Source organism: Hypanus sabinus, chromosome 19, assembly GCF_030144855.1.
Source record: "Hypanus sabinus isolate sHypSab1 chromosome 19, sHypSab1.hap1, whole genome shotgun sequence".
In the NCBI taxonomy this organism is placed as follows: domain Eukaryota; kingdom Metazoa; phylum Chordata; class Chondrichthyes; order Myliobatiformes; family Dasyatidae; genus Hypanus; species Hypanus sabinus.
In genome coordinates, this window is record NC_082724.1 from 40,208,095 (window position 1) to 40,233,883 (window position 25,789).

Here is a 25,789-nt window from a genome sequence, read left to right on the forward strand (position 1 = left end):
TTCATTGCACTGATTGACGTACTGATGTTTCGAAATGATCAATGTGGATAGCATGCAAAACTAAGCTTTTCACTGTACCTCAGTACATGTGTCAATGAAAAAAAATTGCAATTCCCGTACTGGGATCATTGTTTTTCTTTACAAAGGCATTCTTCCCATGGGTATACGAAACATAATTTTGGTCTGAGGCTGATATATGGTGTTAAGCAATTCAGGAAGAAGCATCTTGCTGAGTTTGCTTAATCCAATTGATCCAATCCAATAATCCAATTGAGAGGAGAAGCAAGTTGAGAACTCATGAAAATTGGAAGGACAATTTAGTTAACATATTGGATGCAAAGCTCTGCAAATAAGGTCAGTTTACGTATTAACAAAGAAATCATGCTCCACAGTGTACATTATTGATACATAAACTGTGCTAGAGCACATCTCTGGACACACATCTTCAAGAAGGCTATCAAGATTTTGGGGGTGATACAGAATAGAATTACTGGCATGGTTCTAGGAATGAGGATTTCAGTTATATGTATAGATTAGGAAAATTAAGCTTGCTTTTCTTAGAATATGAATGTAATCCTAAAAGACCTATTCCAAATTGTGACATACTCTTTTCAAGCAAGCAGGAACAAATTAATTTATTTTGAAAAGGATCTTGGAAGCAAAGATTACTATTGTTAAATAATCATCCTAAATCAATGAAATGATAGAAATGCTTGAAAAGTGTTATTATGATTTGGAAAGCATTTGAAAATGTGATGGAATCAGATCCCATTGCAATTTTGAGAATTTGCGAAGAGGTCTCTTCTGAAACAAATGCTGAGTCACAGAATTATATTCTTGGATATGAATAGCTATATGGGAAAATAAAACACTCAAATTAAAAGCTGAGCTCAGTACAACTATAGAAACTGAGTGAACAAGGACTATGAATTGTGGAGGTCTGTCTGTGTAATGTGTAGATCGATTAAGTGGTGATTCATAAAGTTGTCAAGGACAAAAGTTTTCATAAAAACTAATAAGTCAGGCTGATGTCATGAGATAACAATGAGGATACATTATTTGGATGGTACCTAGAAGATCAAGGACTCAGTGGCCAATCAGATAGAAGATCAAACATCAATAGAATGGACAATGAAGTTTATGAGATATGTACAAACCCCATTTCCAGAAAAGCTGGGGTATTTTCCAAAATGCAATAAAAACAAAAATCTGTGAATCACTTGAATCTGTTAATTCAAGTGAACCTTTATTTAACTGACAAAAGTACAAAGAAAAGATTTTCAATTGTTTTATGGACCAACTTAATTGTATTTCGTAAATATGTGCAAATTTAGAATTTGATGGCTGCAACACACTCAACAAAAGTTGGGACAGAGTTAAAATAAGATTGAAAAGTGCACAGAATATTCAAGTAACACCGGTTTGGAAGACTCCACATTAAGCAGGCTAATTGGTAGCAGGTGAGGTATCATGACTGGGTATAAAGGTAGTGTCCATCAAAGGCTCAGTCTTTGCAAGCAAGGATGGGTGGTGGCTCATACCTTTGTGCCAAAATTCATGAGAGAATTGTTAGTCAGTTCAAAAGGAACATTTCCCAATGCAAGATTGCAGAGAATTTAGGTCTTTCAACATCTACAGTACATAACATTGTGAAAATATTCAGAGAATTCAGAGACATCTCAGTGTGTAAAGGGCAAGGTCGGAAACCACTGTTGAATGCGCGTGATCTTTGAGCCCTCAGGCGGCACTGCCTAAGAGACCGTCATGCTACTATAACTATAGCCACCTGGGCTTGGGAGTACTTCGGAAAACCATTGTAACTTAACACAGTCCGTTGCTGCATCCAGAAATGCAACTTGAAACTGTATTACGCAAGGAGGAAGCCATACATCGACTCTATGCAGAAACGCCGGCGAGTTCTCTGGGCCCGAGGTCATCTCAAGTGGACCAAAAGACTGTGGAACCGTGTGCTGTGGTTAGATGAGTCCACATTTCAGCTAGTTTTTCGAAAAAACGGGCGTTGAGTTCTCCGTACCAAAGATAAAAACGATCATCCTGATTGTTATCAGCGAAAGGTGCAAAAGCCAGCATCTGTGATGGTACGGGGGCGCATCAGTGCCCACAGCATGGTTGAGTTGTATGTATGTGAAGGTACCATTGACTCTGAGGTGTATATTAGGATTTTAGAGAGACCATCAAGGCGACATCTCTTCCCAGGACTTCCATGCTTATTTCAGCAGGACAATGCCAGACCAGTTTCTGCACGGGCTACAGCAGCGTGGCTTTGTAGACACAGAGTGCGTGTGCTTGACTGGCCTGCTGCCTGCCCAGATCTATCTCCTATTGAAAATGTATGGCGCATCATGAAGAGGAGAATCAGACAACGGAGACCACGGACTGTTGAGCAGCTGAAGTCTTACATCAAGCAAGAATGGACAATATTTCCAATTGCAAATCCTCAGTAATTAGTATCCTCAGTTCCAAAATGATTAAAAAGTGTTATTAAAAGGAAAGGTGATGTAACACAATGGTAAACGTGCCTCTGTCCCAACTTTTGTTGAGCGTGTTGCAGCCATCAAATTCTAAATTTGTGTATATTTACGAAATACAATTAAGTTGGTCAGTAAAACTATTGAAAATATTTTGTTTGTACTTTTCTCAGTTAAATATAGGTTCACGTGAATTAACATATCACAGATTTTTGTTTTTATTGCATTTTGGAAACTATCCCGACTTTTCTGGAAATGGGGTTTGTGCATCAAGATTGCTTCAGTCAACAGTAATTAAATCTTCAGTGCTACAGAATGCAACTTCTTCAGATACACAAAAACACTGCAGAGGCAGGAAATTAGAAATACCATGACTCCACCGGCATTCTCCAGAGTCCTCCTTAATTGGTCCCAGGATGTTCATTTCCATTCATTAGAACAAGAGAGCTGATTTCACAACTATTGACTAATAGCTGTTGAAGATATGATTTCTGCCATGTTGGAACACTTGCCTTCTTTTTGCCTGCACAGATGTTACTTGACCTGTTCAGCTCTGTTAGTTGGTTATTCCAGTGTGAATAACAGAAATCTCAGTTATGCTATGTAGAAATTAAAGATGCACTTATACAAATGAGAAACAAATTTATTCCTTTGAATTATGCTGCTTAAAACTGCTCAAAATCCCGTGGTCATCAAGGAGAATAACCATCGAGTCATTTGGCCAAATAAAGCTTGCTTGACTGCATGAAGTCCCAGTGGAAATGCACACATTTTGGACATGACTTAAGGCAAACGCTGAAAATACAGAAGATGATCATGCTTGATGAAATGGCAAAAAAAAAAGACAGTAAACAAGATAGGTTAATAGATTCAAGGAAACAATCAATTTCAGAATGTGGTTAGCAATAAGCTGTGGGCGTTGAAACTGGTGCAATGCCCTTTGACTATCAGACTGATTGAAGTCAGATTATGTGAATCCATTCAGGAGTTCAAAGGAATAGTCAAATCTTTAGGTGCGAATGAGAATTTCAAAAGCATAAGAAACAAGGGAGGTAATAGAGATGCATGATTTTTGGGAGATGACTATGGCCTTTTCGGCAGAACCAGCATTGAGCTGGAAACTAATTTTCAAATCCAAGAATGTTTTGAGTTGTTAACAATTGCAGAAGAATGGATTTTTCACCAACATCCGACCAACAACGGCTTTGGATTTCTCACTGTTTAATTGGACAAATTTGCATTTTACCTAACAGGACAAACAGTTTGGTAAGCAGCTACACATCATAGTCTGATGGCACATTGTGGTAAACAAGTTAAAGGTAATGTTGGTGAGCTGGGCTGTGTTGGCAAATTATTATGCCTTTGGATTATATCATTTAGGACAGGGGTAGGCAACCTTAAGCACAAATGATTTTCTAGCATTAATTTGAGGTAGAACATAACTAGATGTATTTAAGTAGATAATTCCCATATTTCAAGTTTTTTATGGCATTTATCTGGCACACCATCCGCTCATTAATATGAGATCCAGCCCACTGAGGCAAAACCGTTGCCGACCTCTGATTTAGGAAGCATTCTGTAGCTGAGAAAGTACAGAAATAACAATGAAGAAGTGAAACGTAACCATTCCAGGACATATTCAGACTATGGCTGTAACAAATAAGAGTTGAACCAATATCTGTAAACCTAATCAGATGGATAAGACAAAGTGTTTGAAGAGATAATATGGTTCACAGAAAAGTCATCCAGGTTGAGGTATCAAAATTTTAGCCACAGAGGAAGTTCTTTCTGACTTCATTGAACCCTAATTGCAGAAACTAAAGTTATTGTGTCATAAACGAGTAGCATATCAATTTGGGAGGCAACATGATCAATGACTCTCATGAAGAAAAATAAGGTTGGGAATGCGTCAGTTGTTTGTCAGTATAAAGGGATGAGCATAATGTTCAAACGAAAGCCTCTCACAAACCACTGGTTACATTATTCACTCAAAACTGCCTATACAAATTTAGCACCTCAGACACAAATAAAGGGAAGGGCTAAAATTCCAACAATTTAAGTAACATCAATATAGAATCCAGGCCCACCATGGGCAAATCAAGCACTCCATAGATTTCTTGCTAAAGATGCCAGCCAATGAGTGTTTCCTTCATTTTGAGGACTTCCACTTCTTAATAGTATTTCCAGGTTAATCTACAAATGAAATTACTTCAACATATAAATAGATTTAGAAAAAAAATGCTTTCAGTTTTTAGAATCACTTTCAATACTGGACGTCAAGTTATGAATAAAGTAATTTTGTAATAAATTGATGGATAACTGTTAATAACATTGGAACAGCTTCTCTCTCTAAACAGGGCATTCAGTGAAATAATGTTCTTAAGAAAAAGTGATTTTCTAAATTGATGCCCAGCTGTAGTGAATCATGGAAGATTTTGTATTCATTGCTATGCAAATAAGTCTGAACTTAATCAGGAAATTCAATTCGAAACAAAAGTGAAATTGGACCAGTTTCTGTCCAGTCATTTCTTGCATTGAGGGTGGAAACACTTATGCCATGATATGCAAAATTGTACTTTGCAATCAGATTTTTTCACTGCAAATCTGGTCTTAAAATAATGCAGCACAAAGCAACTGGCATTTAGACTTTATTTTTCAATTAAGGTAGGTGTGCTTTGCCAGGACTAGTTTTATCTGACGGATGTTTAAAAGCTTAACATGCCTGATATTTATGGATTGTGAGAAATGGATTTCTTCAAGCAAATATTTCTTTGTCCCCCTAGTGTTTATCTACATATCTGCCTATACACTTAAGACCATGAGTTTAGTCCGTAACCATGAGCGCTTAAATTAGAACGCAAAGTTCAGACAGTTCTTTTGCCTCGGTATGATACAGTCATAGAACAGACAACTTAGTAACATAGGAACAGGGCATTTGGCCCACCATATCAACATCAACCAGCAGCACCCATCTGAACTATTCCTATACGCTTTGATGCTTAATCAATTCAAGTGTTCATCTGAAAATTTCCTAAATGCTCTCAGCCAAAAGTTTCAACCATTCTCTCAGGCAGTGCAGTTCAGGTAGCTAACACACTCTGGGTGAAAAAGATTTTGCTCAGATCCCTTTTAAATCTTTTCCCACTTATCTTAAATCTATATCTTCTTGCTTTGTGGATCTCTGACATGGCGAAAGGTTCTGGTAGTCAACGTCATCTGTACGCTTTATGATTTAAAATACCTCAGTCATGTCCCCTTCAATTTCCTTCACACCAGGAAGAGGTCCAGATTCTCCAGTCTCTTCTCAAAACTGAAATGCTCCATCTTCTGAAAACTCCTGGTGGATCTCCTTTGCATGGTCCCTGGCACCATTATATCCTTCCTATAGTGTGGGACCTTGAACTGATGAAGTTTTTGATGATAATGGGGATGCAGGGGTTAATGATCTTCAAGGACTTTATACTCTGTCAGCATAAGTTGCATCCTTTGTTTTTGCTTCGCGTGATTAATTGTACTTCTGCAGCTGTGAGGTTGTGAAATCGCTAAACTGCTATCGGTACCACTCCCCCTTCTCTGAACATTTTTGTACCCTGTGGCTGCACGTACTTTGTAACTGAAAGAACACAACACCTTTTATGGAATGGACTGTGGCTCTTCATGTGTATAAAAGTAAACTATTGTAACCTTACTGCAGAGGTCCGATACGAGCCCCCAGAGGGACAGGAACTCAGTACCTATGGTGTGCGGCTATACACCTTTCGCTGGCTGAGTTTGAACAAATAAACTGGTGAAAAAGATAAAGTAAACAACTGTTTGTGGCATGGTTATTGGTCTGGCAAATTTAAGTTTACAGAACTGCACACAATACTCCAGTTGAGGCTTAATTGAAGTTTATACAGTTGGATTATAACTTCCTTATGCTTACAGTCAATGCCATAACTGATGAAGACAAATATTCTATATGCCTTACTGATTACATTATATCCACTTACTGATTACATTATCCACCTTCAAAAGTCTCTGGATTTTTTCTCTAAGATCACTCTGTTCATTAATGAATGTGCCCTCAGACCCTGCCATTCATGACATATGTCCAGCTTCATTCCCAAAATGCATCATTTCAGAATAATTAGTCTGGATTAAACCCAATTTTCAATTTATCAGATGATTGCATCATCACATCAATATTACTGTTTAGACCAAGACAGTCCACCATACTATCCATTACTCTTCCATTCTGAGTGAACTGTGAACTTGCTGATCATGCCTCTGACATTCACATCCAAATCTTTCAAGTGTATTTCAAATAAGAAAGATCCTAGCACAAATCCCTGAGGGAAACCACAAACAGCAGACATCAATCTCTAAAAAATCCTTCTATCATCATCTCATCTCTCCTAATTCTGAGCCAATTTTGGATCTAGATTGCCGCATTACAAAGAATCCGGGGACCTTAACCTTCTAGACCAATCTTCTAATGTGGGACATTATCAAAGGCTTCATTTACTGTAAGTTAGTGTAAACCACATTCACTGCTCTGCCCTTATCAATGCATAAAGTTACCTCTTCAAAAATAAATCTTTCATTTTGCTCAGATATGATCTGCTCTCGATAAAGCCAATTGGCTTTCTGATTAGACATGGCCATTTTAAGTATTCATTAATCCTCTTCACTACTGTACCTTCCTACTACTGAGGTTAGGCTCATGGTCTATAAATAACTAGCCTTTCCCTGCTTCCCCTCTGAAAAGGAAGACCATATTTGTGGTCCTCCAGTCAACAGGAAAATCACTTGATATAAGATGGTGCTGGCGATACATAGCAATATTTTGCAAACAACTCACAAAACTACTGGTATTCCACTGGATATACAATGTTAAAGTGAAAACAGATCTCTACAAAGTGATCTAAATTAGTTACAAATATAAAACACAAAATAATTGATTGCTTAAGTATTCACCACCCCCCTTTAGTATGACTCACCAAATCATTCCCAGGGCAGCCAATTTGTTTTAGAGGTCACATAATTAGTTAAATGGAGATCTGTTTTTGGAGACCTGTGTGGTGTCAAGATGTTTCAATTGATAGTAGCAAAAATACACTTGTATCTGGAAGGTCTAACTGCTGGTGAGTCAGTATCCTGTCAAAAACTACACCACGAAGACATAAGAACACTTGAAGCAAATCTGTAAAAACGTTATTGAAAAGCGAGATGGATACTAGAACATTTCCAAATCACTGAGTATCCTTTGGAATACAGTTAACACAAGCATCAAGAAATTGAAAGAATATGGCACAGCTGTCCTCAAAAATTGAGTGAGCATGAAAGAAGGTGACTAGTGAGGGACGCCACTATTACGACTCGGGAGGAGTTACAAGCTTCCGTGGCTGAGATGGGAGAGACTGCACATACAACAACTGTTGCCCAGGTGTTTCACCAGTTGCAGCTTTACAGGAGACTGGCAAAGAGAGAGCCATTGTTGAAAAATATTTTCATTAATTCTCGGCTAGAGTTTGCTAGATGGCATGCGCGAGACTCTGAAGTCAGTTGGAGGAAGGTACTAAGTTCTGATGAAACCAAAATTGAGCTTTTTTGGCTATCAGACTAAACACTATGTTTGACTTAAGCCAAACACTGCACATCATCAAAAACACACCATCCCTACCATGAAGCATGGTGGTGGCTGCATCATGCTGTGGGAATGCTTCACTGCAGTGGGTCCTGGAAGACTTGTGAAGGTAGAGGATAGAATGAATGCAGCAAAATACAGGGAAGTCCTGGTGGAAAACCTGATGCAGTCTGCAAAAGAACTGTGAGTTGGTAGAATATTTGTTTTCCAAGCATAAAGCCTAAACTACACCAGAATTACTTAAAAACAACAAAGTTAATATCCTGGAGTGGCCAAGTTAGAATCCAGACTTCAATCCAATTGAAAATTTGTGGCTGCACTTGAAAAGGACTCCCATTCAATCTGACAGAGCTTGAACAGATTTTTAAGGAAGAATGAGGGAAAACTGCAGTGTCCAGATGTACAAAGCTGATAGAGACCTATCCACACAGACTCAAGGCTATAATTGCTGCCAAAGGTGCATCTACCAAATACTAACTTGAAGGGGGTGAATAATTATGCAATCAATTATTTTGTGTTTAATATTTGTAATTATTTTAGATCAGTATGTAGAGATCTGTTTTCACTTAGACACAAATGAGTCTTTTTCTGTTGATCAGTATCAAAAAAGCCAAATTAAATTCACTGTGATTCACTGTTGTAAAACAATAAAACATGAAAACTTCCAAGCTGGGGGTCAGTGGGGGGGTGATTGAATGCTTTTATAGGCACAATACTTCTAGACTATGATCACTGCAATCTGCTGTCTGTAAATTCCCTTTAAGAAATGTGGTTTTGAACCTTCTAAACGAACTATCAATTTTATAATCTCCTGAAGCATTTGGTGACCTCGAATCTTAAGAATGCAACCACTGCCGTCGTTGGGGCAGCCATCACTGGTGTGACTATCTGCAAGATTTCAGGACAGATAAAGTATAGAGGCACAAAAGTGGAAAACAAAGGGGTGTTTAACTAGTCTACTCCACGCCACTTAAAGTGCTGAGCTAGATTAAAGCATTGAGGCCTGAGAGAGGAAACTGCCCGAGAGCAGAAAACTAAGTGATGTTCATCCTCACTACTCCATGCCAGATTAAAATATTAAGGACTGAGAGCGGAAAATGATCCGGTGATCTCTGTTACAGCCAAGACCCCTGACCTGAGCCCATCGCAGCTGCCTGTGTTTGGCCTGTCTCCCTTTCTTCTCATCACTACCATTGGGTGCAAGGTACAGGAGTCTTGGTCCGGCTGCATATATTTCATCAATGAACTGCCTCCGCAGCCTGAAGATCCACTTTCGGGGACTCTGCAGTTCATGTTCTATGTATTATCCGATTACATTTTTTATTATTTGCACAATTTGTTATTTTTTTCACACATTGGATATTTGTCAGCTAGGTGTGTTTTACTGTGAATTATGTTATGATTCTGCATTGTGGGAATCTGCAAGAAGATGAATCTCAAGGTAGTAAATGATATACCTGTACATACCTTGATAATAAATGTACTTTGAACTTGTAGGCCTGGAGATTCCATCTGGCCCTGGAGATAGACCCAATTTTAAGCCTTCTAAGGCATTAAATATCTGCTCTTTACTTAATGAGACTTGCACTGTAGTTTCACCTTTCCCTTCTCTAAATTCCCTAACTTAAAAAGTCCACTTCTTTACTGAGTATTGATGTAAAGAATTCACTTAACATCACTTCTCTACCTTCTAGCTACATCAGTGCAGGTATGCTCTCATATACCCATGTAGCCTGAAGACTACTGTATCTCCTGCAAAGTGACTTATCCTGTTACAAACACAGTCTGTAAAGAATGGAATGCAACCCGCTCAAGTTTTCAAGCTTTCAATAGAATAACTGAGTCAATGTATGAACCTGGTGAGTGAGAAGGCCCAGCTATGGAAATGGATTCTATTCATCTCAGGCTTCTGTTTCTTCACTTGGCAACCAATTGGAGCAGGGATTAAAGCAGGGAAACAAATTTAATCAAACGAGCGTGCGCAATAATATAAATTATACAGAGAAAAATAAACTTATTGCACAGAAGCAACTTCAGATGTTAATTTACTGAACTGTTAATTAAGTCACATACACTCTCCTTGTTGTAGATTGGTTGACATCTAACAGCATTCACATTCTACTTCTGTTTGTATTTTAAATCTCATAGCCAGCCACTTCAATATTCATCAGTTCAATGTCAGAGCACCTTACTAACATTGGGGTAAAAACTAATGCACAATTTATCCTAACAATAAGGCATTTAAATAAATCACATGCAACGTTGCACAATATACATGAAAAGGTGTCAGTGGATATTCTAATAATTAAAGCCAATTATTTTCCAGAACATCTGATTTCATTCCAATCATAAAAAAATATGAACCTACTGTAAGTAAAAACAGAACATGTAGGAGTGACTGATTAGTCAAAGAAAAACAGTTAACCTTTCTGGTTGAGGATCTGATGAAGGACCTTTAACCTGAAACAAAAATCTATTTCTCATTCCATATGTTACCTAACTTGCTGAGTGTTTCCAGCATCTTCTGTCTTTATTTCAGATTTTCAACATAATAATACATAACAGTTTCATAAATGAATTCTTGAGAACATAAGTATATTAAATGTTCCCTTGGATAAAATAACTTAGCTCTGTAGAGCTGCCTCTCAGGACTTGGCTTTCTCACCAGCTACCTTCCACGGTCACTCAAGGCAAATGTGATGGAATCATACACTGAAAACTTGGGGTTCTATTTTGCCAGCAGTTACACACTAAGGGGGCAAATTTTCTGTTGCCCAGAACTCACTGGCACCCTAGCTCTATGCACTCCATGTGCAATGCAGCTCTGGGTGCAGTTCCTGCTGGGGACCTGGTTCCCAGCATTTCACTGCGGTGAACTGCAGTGCCAGGCTGGATCCAGGGTTGCACAACCTTCCACAATCAGAGAAGGACCTGTACTATCAGAAATGACTGAAGATCGCTCTACTTGCACCATGTCCAACTGGGCATGGGCAGCAGATGTCACTGTCGAATAAGGTACATCAGCGCTGAATATCAAGCCTTCCCATGAGAATGAATATGAAAGAGACTGCAGAAGATGGAGTCTGAAGTAAAAATAAACACAAAATAAAACAAACAAACTGCTGGAAGAACTAAATAGATCAGACAACACCTACAGAAGAAATTGGACAGTTGATATTTCACGTTGAGACCCTTTATCTTGACTGAAAGAGGAGGGGAGATGGCCTGTATAAAGAGGGGTGGGGGAAGGGTACACAAGAGCTAACAAGCAATAGGTGAATCCAGGTGAGTAAGAGTGAATCGCAGATTAAATCAGAAGGAGATGAAATCAGGTGGGGATACCTAACCATGCTGAGCAATACAGGCTGGGAGGTGAAATGTGGTGGCAACAAGCGCCTGCAGCTCGAGGAATCTGAGAGGAAAGAAAGGTGAATCATGGGAACAGGTAAGGGAGATGGGAACAATAAGGAAGGAGACCCTGTGGATGGAGTGCACGGAGAAAGGACAAATGGAGTGGTGGTGGAGGGGACAGTGATGGGGAGCCGGTGTGGACCTAAGAGGAACTAGGCATGGAGGAAAAGGGACAGAAGGGAATAGTTTGTCTGAAACAATGTTCGTCTCATTGGGTTGCAGACTACCCTGTCAGAATGTGAGGTGCCATGCTTCTGGTTTGCATTGGCATTGCCCTGGCTGAGAGGCAGGGTAAGGGCAGACAGATCAGAGTAGGAATGGGGAGGGAATTGAAATGGTTGGTAATTGGGAGCTCAAAATCCATGGTGAATCCAGATGTTAAGTAAAGAGGTAACCTGATTTGTGCTTGGTTTCCCTGATGTAGAGGAGGTCACCGATGGTGGGTGTTATTGTAGGGGGGTTCACGTGTTCAAAGGTCAAAGTGAATTTATTACCAAAGTACATATATATATCACCATATGCAAGCCTGAAATTCATTTTCTTGCAGGTACACTCAATACATCCAATAACCTCATAGAATCCATGAAAGACTGCACCCAACAGGGCAGGCAATCAGTGTGCAAAAGACAACAAACTGTGCAAAAACAAAAAGAAAGAAAAATATATATAAATAAGCAATAAACATTGAGGATATGAGATGAAGAGTCCTTGAAAGTGAGTCCATAGGTTATGGAAACAGTTCAATGATGGGGCAAGTGAAGTTGAGTGAAGTTATCCCCTCTAGTTCAAGTGCCTGATGGTTGAAAGGTAAGAACTGTTCCTGAACCTGGTGGTGTGAGTTCTGAGGCTCCTGTATCTTCTTCCTGATGGGAGCAGTGAGAAGAGAGCATATCCTGGGTGGTGTTGGGGGGGGGGGAGGGGTCCTTATGAAGAATGCTGCTTTTCTGCAACTGCACTCTGTCTAGATGTATTCAATGTTGGGGAGGGCTTTACCCATGATGGACTGGGCTGTATCCACTACTTATTGTAGGATTTTCCATTCAATGGCATTGGCATTTCCATGCCAGGCAATCATGCAACCAATCAACAGACGAGTCCTTAAACATGGCCCTGTCCACTGAATAGAAGCAATCCCTTAGCCACTCCTTTGCCTCCCGTGATTACCACTTTGTTGTCCTCAACTCTAAAACCTTGCTCATTAGCCTCTACCTGCATGCAGGTAGAAGGTCAGCCAAGTGATTAGATTTCCCAAAATGTGGTCTTGTCATGGAAGTGTAGGCATCCCTTATCTTCGTATAGCAGAGTTTAGTGTGTTGGGATCTCTGATGCTACAGGTTATAATCCGATGGTAATTGGATAGGAATTTCTTCAACAAAGCCTGACTGAAATCAGACTGTGATATGAAATGCATTGGGATGGACTGTTTGTTCTTTGGCAACAGCATCATACAGTATCTCAAACACTTGATTGTAGGTGGTCGCTGGTTGCAGATAAACTGCAGTCAGGATCATGGAGGAGAACTGTCTTGTTAAATACAACAGCTGACATTTAATCGTTAGGTGTTCAAGGTCAGGGGAACATGAGTACGACAAAGCCACCACAATGGGGCATCACAGAGTTTATCATGAAGCACACACTGCCATCTTTTGCCTATTCAGCATCAGCAGTTTGGTTCATCCTGTATATCAAGAAGTCTTCAGGTCTGATCACTGTATCTAGCATACTCTATGTAAGCCAAGTCGTGGTTAAACACAGAAAACAACAAGTCCTTATTTCCCTGTGATAAAGCACCCTTTCTCTTAGCTCCTCATTTTTGCTCACCAGCGACTGCACATTTTCTAACAAGATGATGCATAGAGGGGCTTCATCGCTCTGCACTCTTCAATACTCAGAGCCTGGACTGACACCAACTTACTGCCCTCTACTGTGCCTATTGTCTTGTTTATTATTTATTGTAATGCCTGCATTGTTCAGTGCACTTTATGCTGTCCTGGGTAGGTAGGTAGTCTAGTGTAGTATTTTGTGTTGTTTTACGTAGTTCAGTGTAGGTTTTCAGTGGTCCTGAAAAACGTGGTCTCATTTTTACTATGTATTGTCCCAGCAGTTATGGTCGAAATGACGATAAAAAGTGACTGGACTTGACTTGACTTGCATTTGAGAATACATTATCCCCCTTCTGCCTCGCTTGTGGCCATGGCAATTAACCCTCGTCCACTTGCTTGAGAGTTAATTCCACTGAATCTTTCAGAAGACCATGAAATCTGTAGTTCATTAATTCAGTTCAAAAGTATGTTGCTTAAAAGGAAATTACATACTGCAGGTCGCAGTGAGAGTAATAGAAAGAGGCACATTTAGAAGATTTTTACATAGCCCACAGAACGCCACCATGGTTCACCGGCGCCATCTTGCAATCTTCTACTTCACATGGAAGACCTGTTTAGGTCTCTGGTGAGGGTGACTGAGGAGGTATAGGATACACCTCCTACGGTTCCAGTGGTAAATTCCTGTGGAAGGTGAGGGATGAGTGAGTCAGTGAGAGAGTGGTAACTGTGAAAGCAGAAAGGAGTGGGAGGTGCAGATGTGACTGCTTGTGGTATTATTTGTGCCTGAAGTGCTGGAAGAAATGTCAGAGAATGTCATGGTGGAATCATAACAGGTGGGGTGAATGGCACCCCACCAGTGGGAGAGGGAGGTGGGGGCAGATGGAGTAAGACATTTCTGAAAAAATGAGGACATCTTGAGAGCATGTGCTGCAGAAATGAAGGCCTCATCTTGAGAACATGTAATGCAGGGATTCAGAAACTGAGGGACATGAATGATATCCTTACAAGTGACGGGTTGGGAGAAGGTCTAGATAATTCTGGAAATTAGTGGTTTTGAATTAAGTGTCAGTGGATAGTTCATCTCTTGAAACGTGATTAAGTATTTTTTCCCAGTTATGAGAATAACTGAGTTTTTTCCACCAGGCGTTCAAAAAGAAATTTACATTTATTTCCAAAAACTTTCAGTTATTAATATCAGTGATCTTAAGAGTGGCCATTAGAGACAGAAGGACAGAATATGAAATGATCAGCACTCGCTGTCATTTAGTCAGTAAAATTTAAGACAAGTTCTGGCAATGTGACGTGCACAATTAAATGTGGAAATGCCAAATTGCTACCTGTGATAATTCCCTGCTCATCCTTAGGACATGACATTCCAGATGCATCTGGCACAGAAACACTGATCCGTTGTGAATTTCATCTTTTTACATAGTATTCTAACATGCTATGGGAGTTTAAAAGGATTTCAAGACAAACCTTTTGAACAAATGGTTATGAAATCTTTTTTCATTGCACTTGGGAGTCTAACAGATTCTGAATAATTTTTCCAAAATCCCCTTATTTACTAAGCAATATAAAATTGTTAAATAATTGCATTTATAGCTTTTATCTTAAACTGATATGTTTATCCCAATTTTTATTTCTCACTCCAAGAAATGTTTAAAAAGATTATGACCCATACTATCCATCAAAATGATTCAATATAACTGGCTACACAGTGAGCTTGATAAAGTCAGTTGCTGAGCAGTACAGATTCAGGCAATAACTCACACTAAGAAAGGATAAATTCATGCCATAGAACCTGCTGAATCCTTGTTGATACTTTTCCTTTGGGGTCAATGATGAACATAGTCTTTACTTGACTGGAAAATTCAGGGAACTGCTTTCAACTTCATCCTGTCAATATTTTAAGTATTACAATTGTCCTCTGTGTTAAAGATCTTTTTAATGCTACAAGACTGCCCAACATTTCCCTTGCTATTTTATGTACTTTATTAACGAATACAAATAAACTTGCAGAGAAGAATAAGGAAAAAAAATTGAACACTTGAAACGTCTTTGGAATTGAACTGGGTAATCTTACTAATAGAATGCATTAACACATAAATGTGGAAAAATTCTGTCTGCTAATTAAAGAGAGTCCTGACCCTGTTTAAAGAAGCAGATAAAGGAATTCCTTGCCAACATTTTGATTACCAGTGTCATGCAGTGCAATTTCAAATCTCATTATTTTACACCCTTATACATTTCACAGCTAACATTTAGAGTACACGTAACCTCATGTTGGGTTTAAAACAAAAACTGACAGAATATTGATAATTTAATAACTGTTTTTAATCACTGGTTTCATTTACTTTACTGGAAAAGCATTGTTAACTTGGAACATGAAATATTCATAATAAAATAATGCCACTGTCTTTAGTCATATACTCGAGTAAGGGGAAATGTTTAATTCATCTCTTTTTAATGTTAACAGTAGTGCTTCATCCAAAATTGTTTAGTATTCATTGGACATGCAATTGTTAAAACTTTGACCTTTATCATTAAACATCTAGATTAACAGGAAATGTAGTAAAATGGATCATAATAATCTTTTTTCCTCTCTCTCCTCCCTCAGGCAGGCTGAAGAAAGGGTCTAGTAAAATTGAATTCTATCTCAACATTTAGTCCTCATCATGAGGAGAAACTTTGCATGGGGCAAGTTGAACTCTATCAATCTGAAGTAGTTCTTTACCACTTCAACCACCAACTAAAAACAGTGTATGAAAGTAATGCAATGGTCAATTGGCCTTTGGAACGATGTTTAAAGATTCTGCTTCCTCATTTTCTTTAGCAGCTCTGTACTTGGTTTGCGCTAATCGTGACAGTGAAATACTGCTGCAGCAGGAACCTCAACTATTGCTGCTTCCACTGGTTTGCAGTTTTGTTTCTACTTTTGAATTATACTTACTTCGCAGAAGAAGAATGATTTTATTTGTCCTTTACCGATATTGTATATTGCTAATTTATGTAATATTAAGTGATATAAACCAAACCAAATAACTCACAGAACCAAATATCACTTACTTTGTTAGGTCCAACTGTTGGACCCATTCATCTTGGCTCACTCTATCTACTGCCACTCACAAAAATTGCCAATTTAGCAGTCTATGCAAGACTGAACATTAAACAGTAGTTAAACTGGCATCACTATGCAATAAAAGCAGATTATAAACAAGCATTCTTTCTCCTTTGCAAGTTAACTTCTGTCCACCTGAATTAATTACTTTCAGAAGTAGTAAAACAGTGTTCTGCATTCCTCATTCCTTAATCTTCATTTGCTCTTTAATTACTGGCTAAAGTATACTTAATTATTCATGTTCAGGCAAAAAAACAATTTGAAATCCACAGTATATTGTTTTATAACACGTCAGAACAATCACAGGCTCACTATGTTATTATTGTCTTGTCTTGCTTCTACCTTGTATCTCGCTGGGGAAACCCTGCCAAAGTGTAATGGAGCCAAGAGGAAAATAGATCAGAAAATCTACAGAAGACAGCACAAATGCAAACTGTGTAAAATTCTTGTGAGAAAGACATAAACATCTACCTATTCTGTAAAACTGTCTTACACTACTTATGGTTTTGTGCTTCAAAAACACAAACGAGCACCTTGCACCATTTTGTTCCCCCTACAATCACAAAAGGGAAGGATGAGTTTTCTGCTGGGAAGTCTTAAATGTAATTTTGAAATTATACATAGGCATTCGCTGGGACAAAACTCAAAATCATTTGTGTAGATTAGTGAAAGAATCAGGATGTCTAAATGCAATTATTTACTGCTTCAGTCCACAGATCTTGTTTCTCAGGGAATTATGCATCAAGAGCAGATTTACTTTAATAAGGGCCCTGAAAGCAACACAATGGTCATCCTTTGTAATGCTTCAACAATCCATTAGGTTCAAATGACAGATTTGTTCAAAAAATTACCTTTCATTCTCTCTCAGAATTGCGTTTCCCTTCATCCAAGAAAAGGTTGCTCTTGGGGAAGCTTTTGGTTTACATTCAATGAAGACCTCACCACCCACGCTAACTGCTATTAGTTTCTTCAAAGGACTTGTTGAAAAATCAGGAGCTGATGCTAGAAAGCAAAGATAAACAATTATGTAGCAAAACCAAAGTATTCCTATAATACACAATCTGAATGCTCAAAGGATAAATTTACTTTGACTATTTCTACTTGATAAGTACAGATTCTTTACCCAAAAGTTACAAATAAAGAAATTTGCAGGGTACCAAGGGTAACACAATATCACTTTCATCTCAAAGCCCTCAGAAGCTCAGGCAGAATTCCATTTGAATTCAAAAAACTTAAAATTTAACAATGCTGATGTGCTCTACAAGTAGCCTTGCAGTTAAAAAGAAGGAAAATTAAGAAAGAAGTAAACATGTACAAAAGACTCCTTTGAATAAATTTATTACTTGTGGAAGTGATACTCCCATTATTCTCTTCCAGGCATCCAAGATTGAGTGTCATATTAGGATCATGAATTGCATCATTAACAGAATCCTTATGACATCTGTAACCAGCTCTAAATGGCTGCTGCAAGAATGAATTGCACATTCAACAATTTCGCACCACGCCATGGGGAGATACACAGAGAAATAGCTTTGGCAAGTATCATGGCTTAGTAGTGCAAATTGTCCATTACCATGGAGCAAATTTGAACTCATGATACATTTCTTTTTAACAATATAATTAAGGAGGGGCCATGAACTCACCACTGTTTATCCAGTTTTTTTTTGTATTCAAGTGAATGCAGAGAAACTATAAACTCTCATTGGGCCTACTGGTGTATTATTACTGAAAATAATAACACCAGCCAGTGTTCAAGATTCAGGATTGTTTAATGTCATTTCCTGTATACAAGTGTAAAGGAGAACAAAATAATTGTTACTCCAGGTCCGATGCAGCACAGGGAAAAATACATGAGATAAGGAACACAATAATAAGTAAAAACACAAAAAACGTAAATATATAGCTTATATAAGTAGATTGATTGTATGTCCATAAACTGATTCTAGGCTGTGCATAATGTGACTGACAAGAAATAGCATATACATAGTGATGAAGGTAGTGGGTGGAGGTGTTGATCAGTCTCGCTGCTTGGGGAAAGTAACTGTTTTTGATTCTTGTGTTCCTGGCATGGACGCTCTGTAGCCGCTTCCCTGTTGGGAGATGGACAGACAGTTCATGAGCAGGGTGTGTGGAATCACTGGCCCTTTTCCAGCACCTTTCTGTATATATGTCCTTGCCATTGGGTAGGCTGGTGCCAGTGATGCGTTGGGCAGTTTTGACTGACTACCTGTTGTGGAACTTTCCTGTCCACCACAACAGAGGTTTTGGACCAATCGGTGGTGCAGCTTGTCAGGATATTCTCAACTATACCTCTGTAGAATGACAGAGTCATTCTGGATGTGCAAAGTCCAGCACTCTTCAACCTCCTCAGAAAGCAAAGGCACTGATGAGCCTTATTGACTGTATAGCATGTGTTCTGGAACCATGAGAGGTTGTGTGTGATGTTAACTCCCTGGGGTTTGAAACTGCCTGCAATGCCCACTGATGTAAGGGGGGTTGTGAGTGGTGTGAGTCCTCCTAAAGCCAATGACCATCTCCTTTGTCTTGTCAAAATTAAGGAACAGGTTATTTGCCTGGCACCAGGCCTCGAGCTCTTCCACCTCCTCTCTGTAAGCTGTCTTGTCATTGTCGGTGATGAGCCCCATCGCCGTCACGTCATCAGCGAACCTGGTGATGTGATTGCTCGGCTGTTTGGCTGTGCATTCACGTGTGAGCAGGGTGTACAGCAATGGGTTCAGCACACAGCCCTGCAGGGCACCCGTGTTGAAGATGATGGAGAGGGAGGAGTGGCTGTGCATCATAACTATCTGAGGCCTGTTTGTTAGGAAATCCAACACCCAGTTGCAAGGTGGTATACTTGGACTGAGGGGCAGGAATTTGCTCAGCATGGTCTGTGGGACAATAGTATTGAATGCCAAACTGAAATTCAGAAACAACATTTTGATATGAATGTCCTTGGTTTCTAGGTGTGTCAGGTGTGCATGACAGGTGCTATGGCATCGGTTGTAGAGTGGTTCTGTTGGTAAGCATATTGGTGTGGCAGGAATGGAGTTTGTTTTATGTGCCATTATCAGCCATTCAAAGCACTTAATGATGATGGCTGGTTTGAAGCAGATGGGGACAGCTGCCTGAATGAGTGAGGTGTTGAAGATGTCCATGAACACATCAGTGAGCAGTACAAATTCCCTGAGTACTTGGCATTGGAGGCTGTCTGGCCCAGCCACCTTATAGGGATTGGCTATCTGCACAGTCTTCTCACATCTGCTGCTGTTACAGACAGTGGCTCTTGATCCAAGAGGGCGGTAGCTTTTCTTGCATGGTTGTGTTGCATGCCTTCAAAGCATGTATAAGAGTTGTTTAGAGCATCAGGGAAGGAGATGTCTCTGTTACACTTAAAAAACAAACAGGAGAAAACCTGCAGATGTTGGAAATCCAAGCAACACACACAAAATGCTGGAGGAACTTAGCAAGCCAGGCAGTATCTATGGAAAAGAGAACAGTCGACCCTTTGGGCTGAAACCCTTCAACAGGATGCCAAAATGTCAACTGTACTCTTTTCTATAGATGCTGCCTAACCTGCTGAGTTCCTGCAGCATTGTGTGTGTGTTAACTGGTCCAGTCAATGCTGTTTTCCTTGTGTACTTTGTAATGCCCTTGATGCCTAACTAGATATGCCAGGGATCATTATCAAATAGGTGTTCCTATGCATCTTGTATAGGCAGTCTTTCCTGTCTTGATGCCTAAGATGAGATTTCTCCTGGCTGCTCTGAGAGACATTTTGTCACTGGATTAGAAGGCAGCGTCTCAGGCTTTTAGAAAGGAATGTACCTCTGCAGTCAGGTGAGGTTTTAAGAGATTCACATCCTATTTTTCTCCATGATTTGAAATAATAGAGGTGGAATCAAATGAAATATTTCTGAACTATGATTAGATACAGTATGGAGCATTTACCAGTTTGAGACAACACACAGGATTCTTTAAAATCTAAATTGAAGATTTAATTTCACTTATCACCCCTCACCCAATTGATTACGCTCATGTTAGGCCTTTCTTTCTGATAGGCAATTGCTACCTTTGACAGATTTTTAACTTTACCTTTTCAATCTCATCACCTGCTCCTTCCCATTATTTCAATCCTGTCAAACTCCTTTACATCCTCTTCCTTATCACCTGTGACATTTTTTGTATCTTAACTTCAATACCATCTCCTCTACCTGCATTTTTCATCTCTTATTTATTTATGTCTGGTCACTGACCACCTCTAAAATGCAATAGATCCAGACTACCAGACTGGAAGTAACACGCAGATGGATAACTAATAAGTTTGGTTTATAATACTGTCAGTGTTGATTTTCTGAATGCACACAATCACAGTTTTGTAAATGCTCCACCTTCAATCAGAAACTTAGGAAAGCAGGCCATTCTTGGGCAACAAATAATTTTCATTCTTACAGATGTTCTTAAGTCAATTTTGACTGTAAGTCAAAAATGCACAAATATCACTTGATGTGGTAATTGTATCTCCACAATATTTAATGAATGGTATTACAAGCACTATGAATGATAAGAAAGTATAAATGTTGAACGGAGAGAGAGAAAAAGAGAGAGAAGAAAAAAAAGAAAAAAAAGAGAAACAACTAGTTCTGCATTTTAAGAATGAACATATTTTCCAGTGCCAGACTTTTAAGTTTAATCATCTTACAGGCGGTTATTCATTTGGCAGAACCACAACCACTTACCTCAAATTGCATTTTGTGAGTTGCCTTGTCAATAAAATAAACTTTTCATTTTGAACCATCAATATATATTTTGTCTCTTATGTATTTATTTGATGGGTTATGTACAGTACATGTTTCTTTTCAGACACTGAGGCTTTTATTTTTTTAATCACTGCTTGCAACTTATTACTCTGAAACCTAGTTTGTTTCATGTAATATAGTACTTGCTCCATGTAGAAGACAATTTTGTAAGATTGGCAATATAGTTTTCATTTCAATGTCTTTGCAATGTGCCTAGATAATAATCCTGATATTTAAAATTCTTTAAAACAAGGTAACTACCATTATGTGTAAGTTATGATCTTTAAGCAACAAAGGAAATCTTCAAAGAAATCTGCTCCAAAAGAGTTGCCCACTATTTCAGTTTTTTTTAGTGAAGTCAATGTATTTCAGTGTCTAGAGGGGAAATCATTTTTCATATTTATTACACTTATCACAATCTATCTTCTGCTCTGTACTGGATGCATGCACTTGGATGGGTAAAACTATCTTGTACATAACCTTGGGTGAATTTATATTGTTGAACTGTAGGTGAGATATCATCATGTATGATATCTTTAAGTTTGCTGGGGAGATTTATGACTTCCATCATAGGATAAGCTGCTCTGGATGTAATAGCGGGGAATGAGAAATCGAGTCAGTGACCAACTGCCACCATTGACTGTTTTTTGTGTGATCAGGAGAACATCCCATCAAAACTCCCACTGGAAAATTCAGATTACTCCTGGGCAATTCTAAAGCTGTTTCCTCAAGAACAACTAGTAAGAGTATTTGCTGCCTGCGCTGGGTGGACACAGTACTATGAGTTGTGAAATTGGTCCCAAAACAGAAAAGGACCTTGATTGACACATGGTGGTTGTACTTTTGACAGACTTACTGAATGTCAATTTATGGAACCTGTGTGGGATTTGTATTAGGCAGTTTTAATCATTCAAGGAGCGGAAAGAAAAACCTGCTGCCTCAATTTTTCACTCTGTGCTATTTGTTTCCGAGCCGAGAAATGGATAGGGTGCAATTTAAAATATCACCTTTCTAAGACTGAAGCCACAAGAAAATCCTTTATTAAAGCTGCAGTGTATTTTTTGATTAAAATGTAGTTGTAGTTTTTGCTGAAGTTCTAAAACTGCCTTTGAAACTTAAAAAGCATCTTCGAGCCATTTTTACATCAAGATTAATTTCAGTTTCCAATGATTTGAATTAAAATAAAGATATGGATTGTTTTCCTTTTCACAGAAGATTGAGATGTTGAGAAGCAAAAGCAAAGAGATTTCTTAAGGTTCAAGTTCAAGTTTAATTGTCATTCAGTCATACATGAGTACCAATGAAAACAGCCAAATGAAACAGCATTACTCTGGGGCCAAGGTGCAAAGTACAGTACCAACAGTCACACACATAAGGAATCAGTAAAATACAGTCACATAAAAAAAATAGTCCAAAACCTTGAATCCATGAATGTTGCAGCAATCTGCAATTAAGCAGAGTAATGCTGTCTTCTGCCGAGCAAACAGTGTGGACAGCATCAGCTCCAGCTTGGATGCTGTGCTACACCACCTCCAGTGGCACACCTCTGCTGGGCAGCTGTAAACAGGCTGCACCGCAGCCTGGGGCCTAGTCCTTGCTACGACAGAGGCCACGCAGCTCCCCCGTCATCTGACAGAAAAAAAAAATCCGTGAATCGAGCTTGCAGCATTCCACGTTAAAAATATCCAACAGGATCTTACGATCACAAGGAAAGGGACCAAGACAATCACTCACTGTTAAACTGCACATCTCTTTTGCATATCAGCTCCTTCGATCCGCACCACGTTCAGTTCCTTCAGTTTCTCTGCCAATGAGCAACTCACTGATGGGACAGACCTGCAGTGCTTCAAGTCCTTAATGTACAGCAGGGTCTTGCGATCATAAAAAATAAAATCAATACATTTACAAAAGACAGTAACACCTTTGGTTCGCCCTGTAGAAGTCACAGTGATTGAACCAAAAGCAGAGTCTCATAGTGTTCCTTGGGATAGGAAAATCCCATGACACGAGGGTGACTGTAGATTATGGTCTTTAGCACAATATCATTTGTAGATTGTTGAGACTATTCTGAATCAAAGTGTTCTGCCTTTCATTGTGGAGATTTGAATAAGGCCTGGAATATTTCAGTACTGGAACATTACATGGAAGTGTTATCAAGAGATGACTGATATGCAGACTGAGGCTCTCCATTTTCTGCAGAATATCCAGCGCAGCACAATGGTGCAAGCAGGGTCCAAACATTAATACCGATCTTGAGTACGCATGCATGGAGTTTGCATATTCTCCTTTTGAATGCCTGCTTCAGTTTTCTGCTCATAATAAGCTGTGGTTAAGGGTGTCGTCGACGTTAGGTCGCATCTGGAATTTCCAGTTGGTGGACGATTTCCCTCTATGTTGCTCTGACATATTGAGAAATCATATACTCGGCAGGTTACAGCAGTGGTTTGCCTTCGCCTTCTGCCCGGCGAGCTTAAAGAGATCATCACCTCTTGCAGTGGATGACCAGGATGTCTAAGTGCCTTATCGTGCTCTTAGTGCTCCACCAATTCCTGCTGGTTTGCCTTCTTGACTGTTGGACCATTAATTGGTCTCCTCCGCTCAATCTGCCATGGGATTCTAGATTAATTAACCATTGTAAATTATCCTTTGTGTACAGGTGAGTGGCAAAATTAGTTGACAATTGATGAGGAAGTGGTGAGAATGGGATTAGCATCTGAGGTCCTCTGTTGGGCAGGGTCACACATGGATGCTGTATCCTTGGTGTCTGTGTAATATGGAAGCCAGAGCAGGCTCCCCCTTTCCACACAGCTGATGAAACCAAAGGAATGGCAGTGACTGATATAGTTCAGCACCAGCAATGTCACAGGAGTTGTCACTATTGAAAGCAATGTGGGACTGCCTTAAGGACTCCAACTCTGGATTTTTCTTCAGGGATTGCTCCCGAAGCCTTTCCCATGAGTGGGTAGTCACAAAGAAATGAAGGTTTGAGATCAGAGTTTTCCTTCTCCTACATCAAAGTTCAAAATAAGTTTATTATCAAAATACATATGTGAGTTAAAACAACCCTGAGATTCATTTTCTTGCAGGCATACTCAGTAACTCCAAGAACCGTAACAGAATCAATGAAAGCCAGCACCCAACAGGGCAGACAAGCCACCACTGTGCCAAAGACAACAAACTGTGCAAATACAAAAGAGAAAAACAATAAATAAATAAGCAATAAATATTGAGAACATGAGATGAAGATTCCTTGAAAGTAGGTCCATAAGTTCTAGGAACAGTTCAGTGATGGGTAAAGTGAAGTTGAATGAAGTTTTCACCACTGGTTCAAGAGCCTCTTGTTTAGGGGTAATAATTGTTCCTGAACCAGTGTGAGTCCTGAGGATCCCACACCTTCTTTCTAACAGCAACAACAAGAAGAGAGCATGAACTGTGTGCTGGGGGCTCCTGATGATGGATACTGCTTTCCTGCAACAGCATTTCATGTGGACGTGCTTTATCTGTGATGGACTGGGCTACATCCACTACTCTTTGTAGGATTTTCCATTCAAGGGCATTGGTGTTTGATGCACCATCAATAACTCACTCTGAGACGTAAGGCGAGATATCGGCTTTTATTGACTGAAGAAGGAACCAGCAGTGAGTGACCATCATATTACATCCTGGAGAATGAGGCAGAGGATTAGACCTGAATCGCCTTTATACAGGGGCATGTGGGAGGAGCCACAGGAGCAGTCAGCAGGGGGTGTGTCCAGACAGGCACACGTAGTTCACCACATTCACCCCCCCCCCTTTGTTTGAAAGAGTCCCCATGTGGCAAAGTTTCTTACAGGTCAAGTCTATCAGGTGGTCGAACCTGTCGCTGCGATCTACGTAGCACCGGCTGTGATTGCACAGACGCCGGAGGCATTGGTGATTGCACAGGAGATGGAAGTTGTGCTGGTTCCAGCTCATGCATGTGCGAGGCACCTGGTATATAAGTGTCATGAGGAGTCCATGTAGGGCCTGGTGAGCGCGGTGTCACCCCGGGTACAGGGTTCATAGTTACTGGAGAGTGTTCAGGGTAGTGGTCTGCTGCACCTGCGGGTGCCAGGTCGCGGATGGAGGCCGTATCCTCCCGCCCATCAGGTAAGACCACGTAAGCATACTAGGGGTTCGCATGCAGAAGGTGAACCCTCTCAACCAGCGGGGAGTATTTATTGCTCCTCACATGTTTCCGGAGCAGCACTGGCCCCAGGGACATCAGCCAAACTGGTAGAGCGGTCCCAGTGACAGACTTCCTGGGAAAAGAGAATAGGAGTTCGTGGGGGGGGTGGGGGGGGTGGGGCCAACATCCGACCACCTGGGCCCTCCAAGGGCTGGTGCTTGGCTCAATGATCCCCTCCCTGAGCAACCACTGCACCGGTTTACAGTCGGGGTCAGGTTGGCGAACAGCGGTGGGGGAGGGACCTCGAGAGTGGAGGGACTGCAAGTGGTGTCGGTAGCGCAGCTGTCGTGCTGGATGGGATGTGTGTGTCGCT

At 39.9% G+C, this 25,789-nt stretch overlaps 1 protein-coding gene across 1 annotated transcript in view; it reads right to left on the minus strand.

Moving 5' to 3' along the window:
* The window catches only part of LOC132377892 (contactin-4-like), a 1,978,611-nt gene that overhangs the window by 524,256 nt on the left and 1,428,566 nt on the right, over window positions 1-25,789 (minus strand). The window contains exon 14 of the mRNA XM_059944356.1: window positions 17,322-17,472. Within this exon, the coding sequence (XP_059800339.1) occupies window positions 17,322-17,472 (151 nt within the window). The remainder of the gene's footprint in view (window positions 1-17,321; window positions 17,473-25,789) is intronic.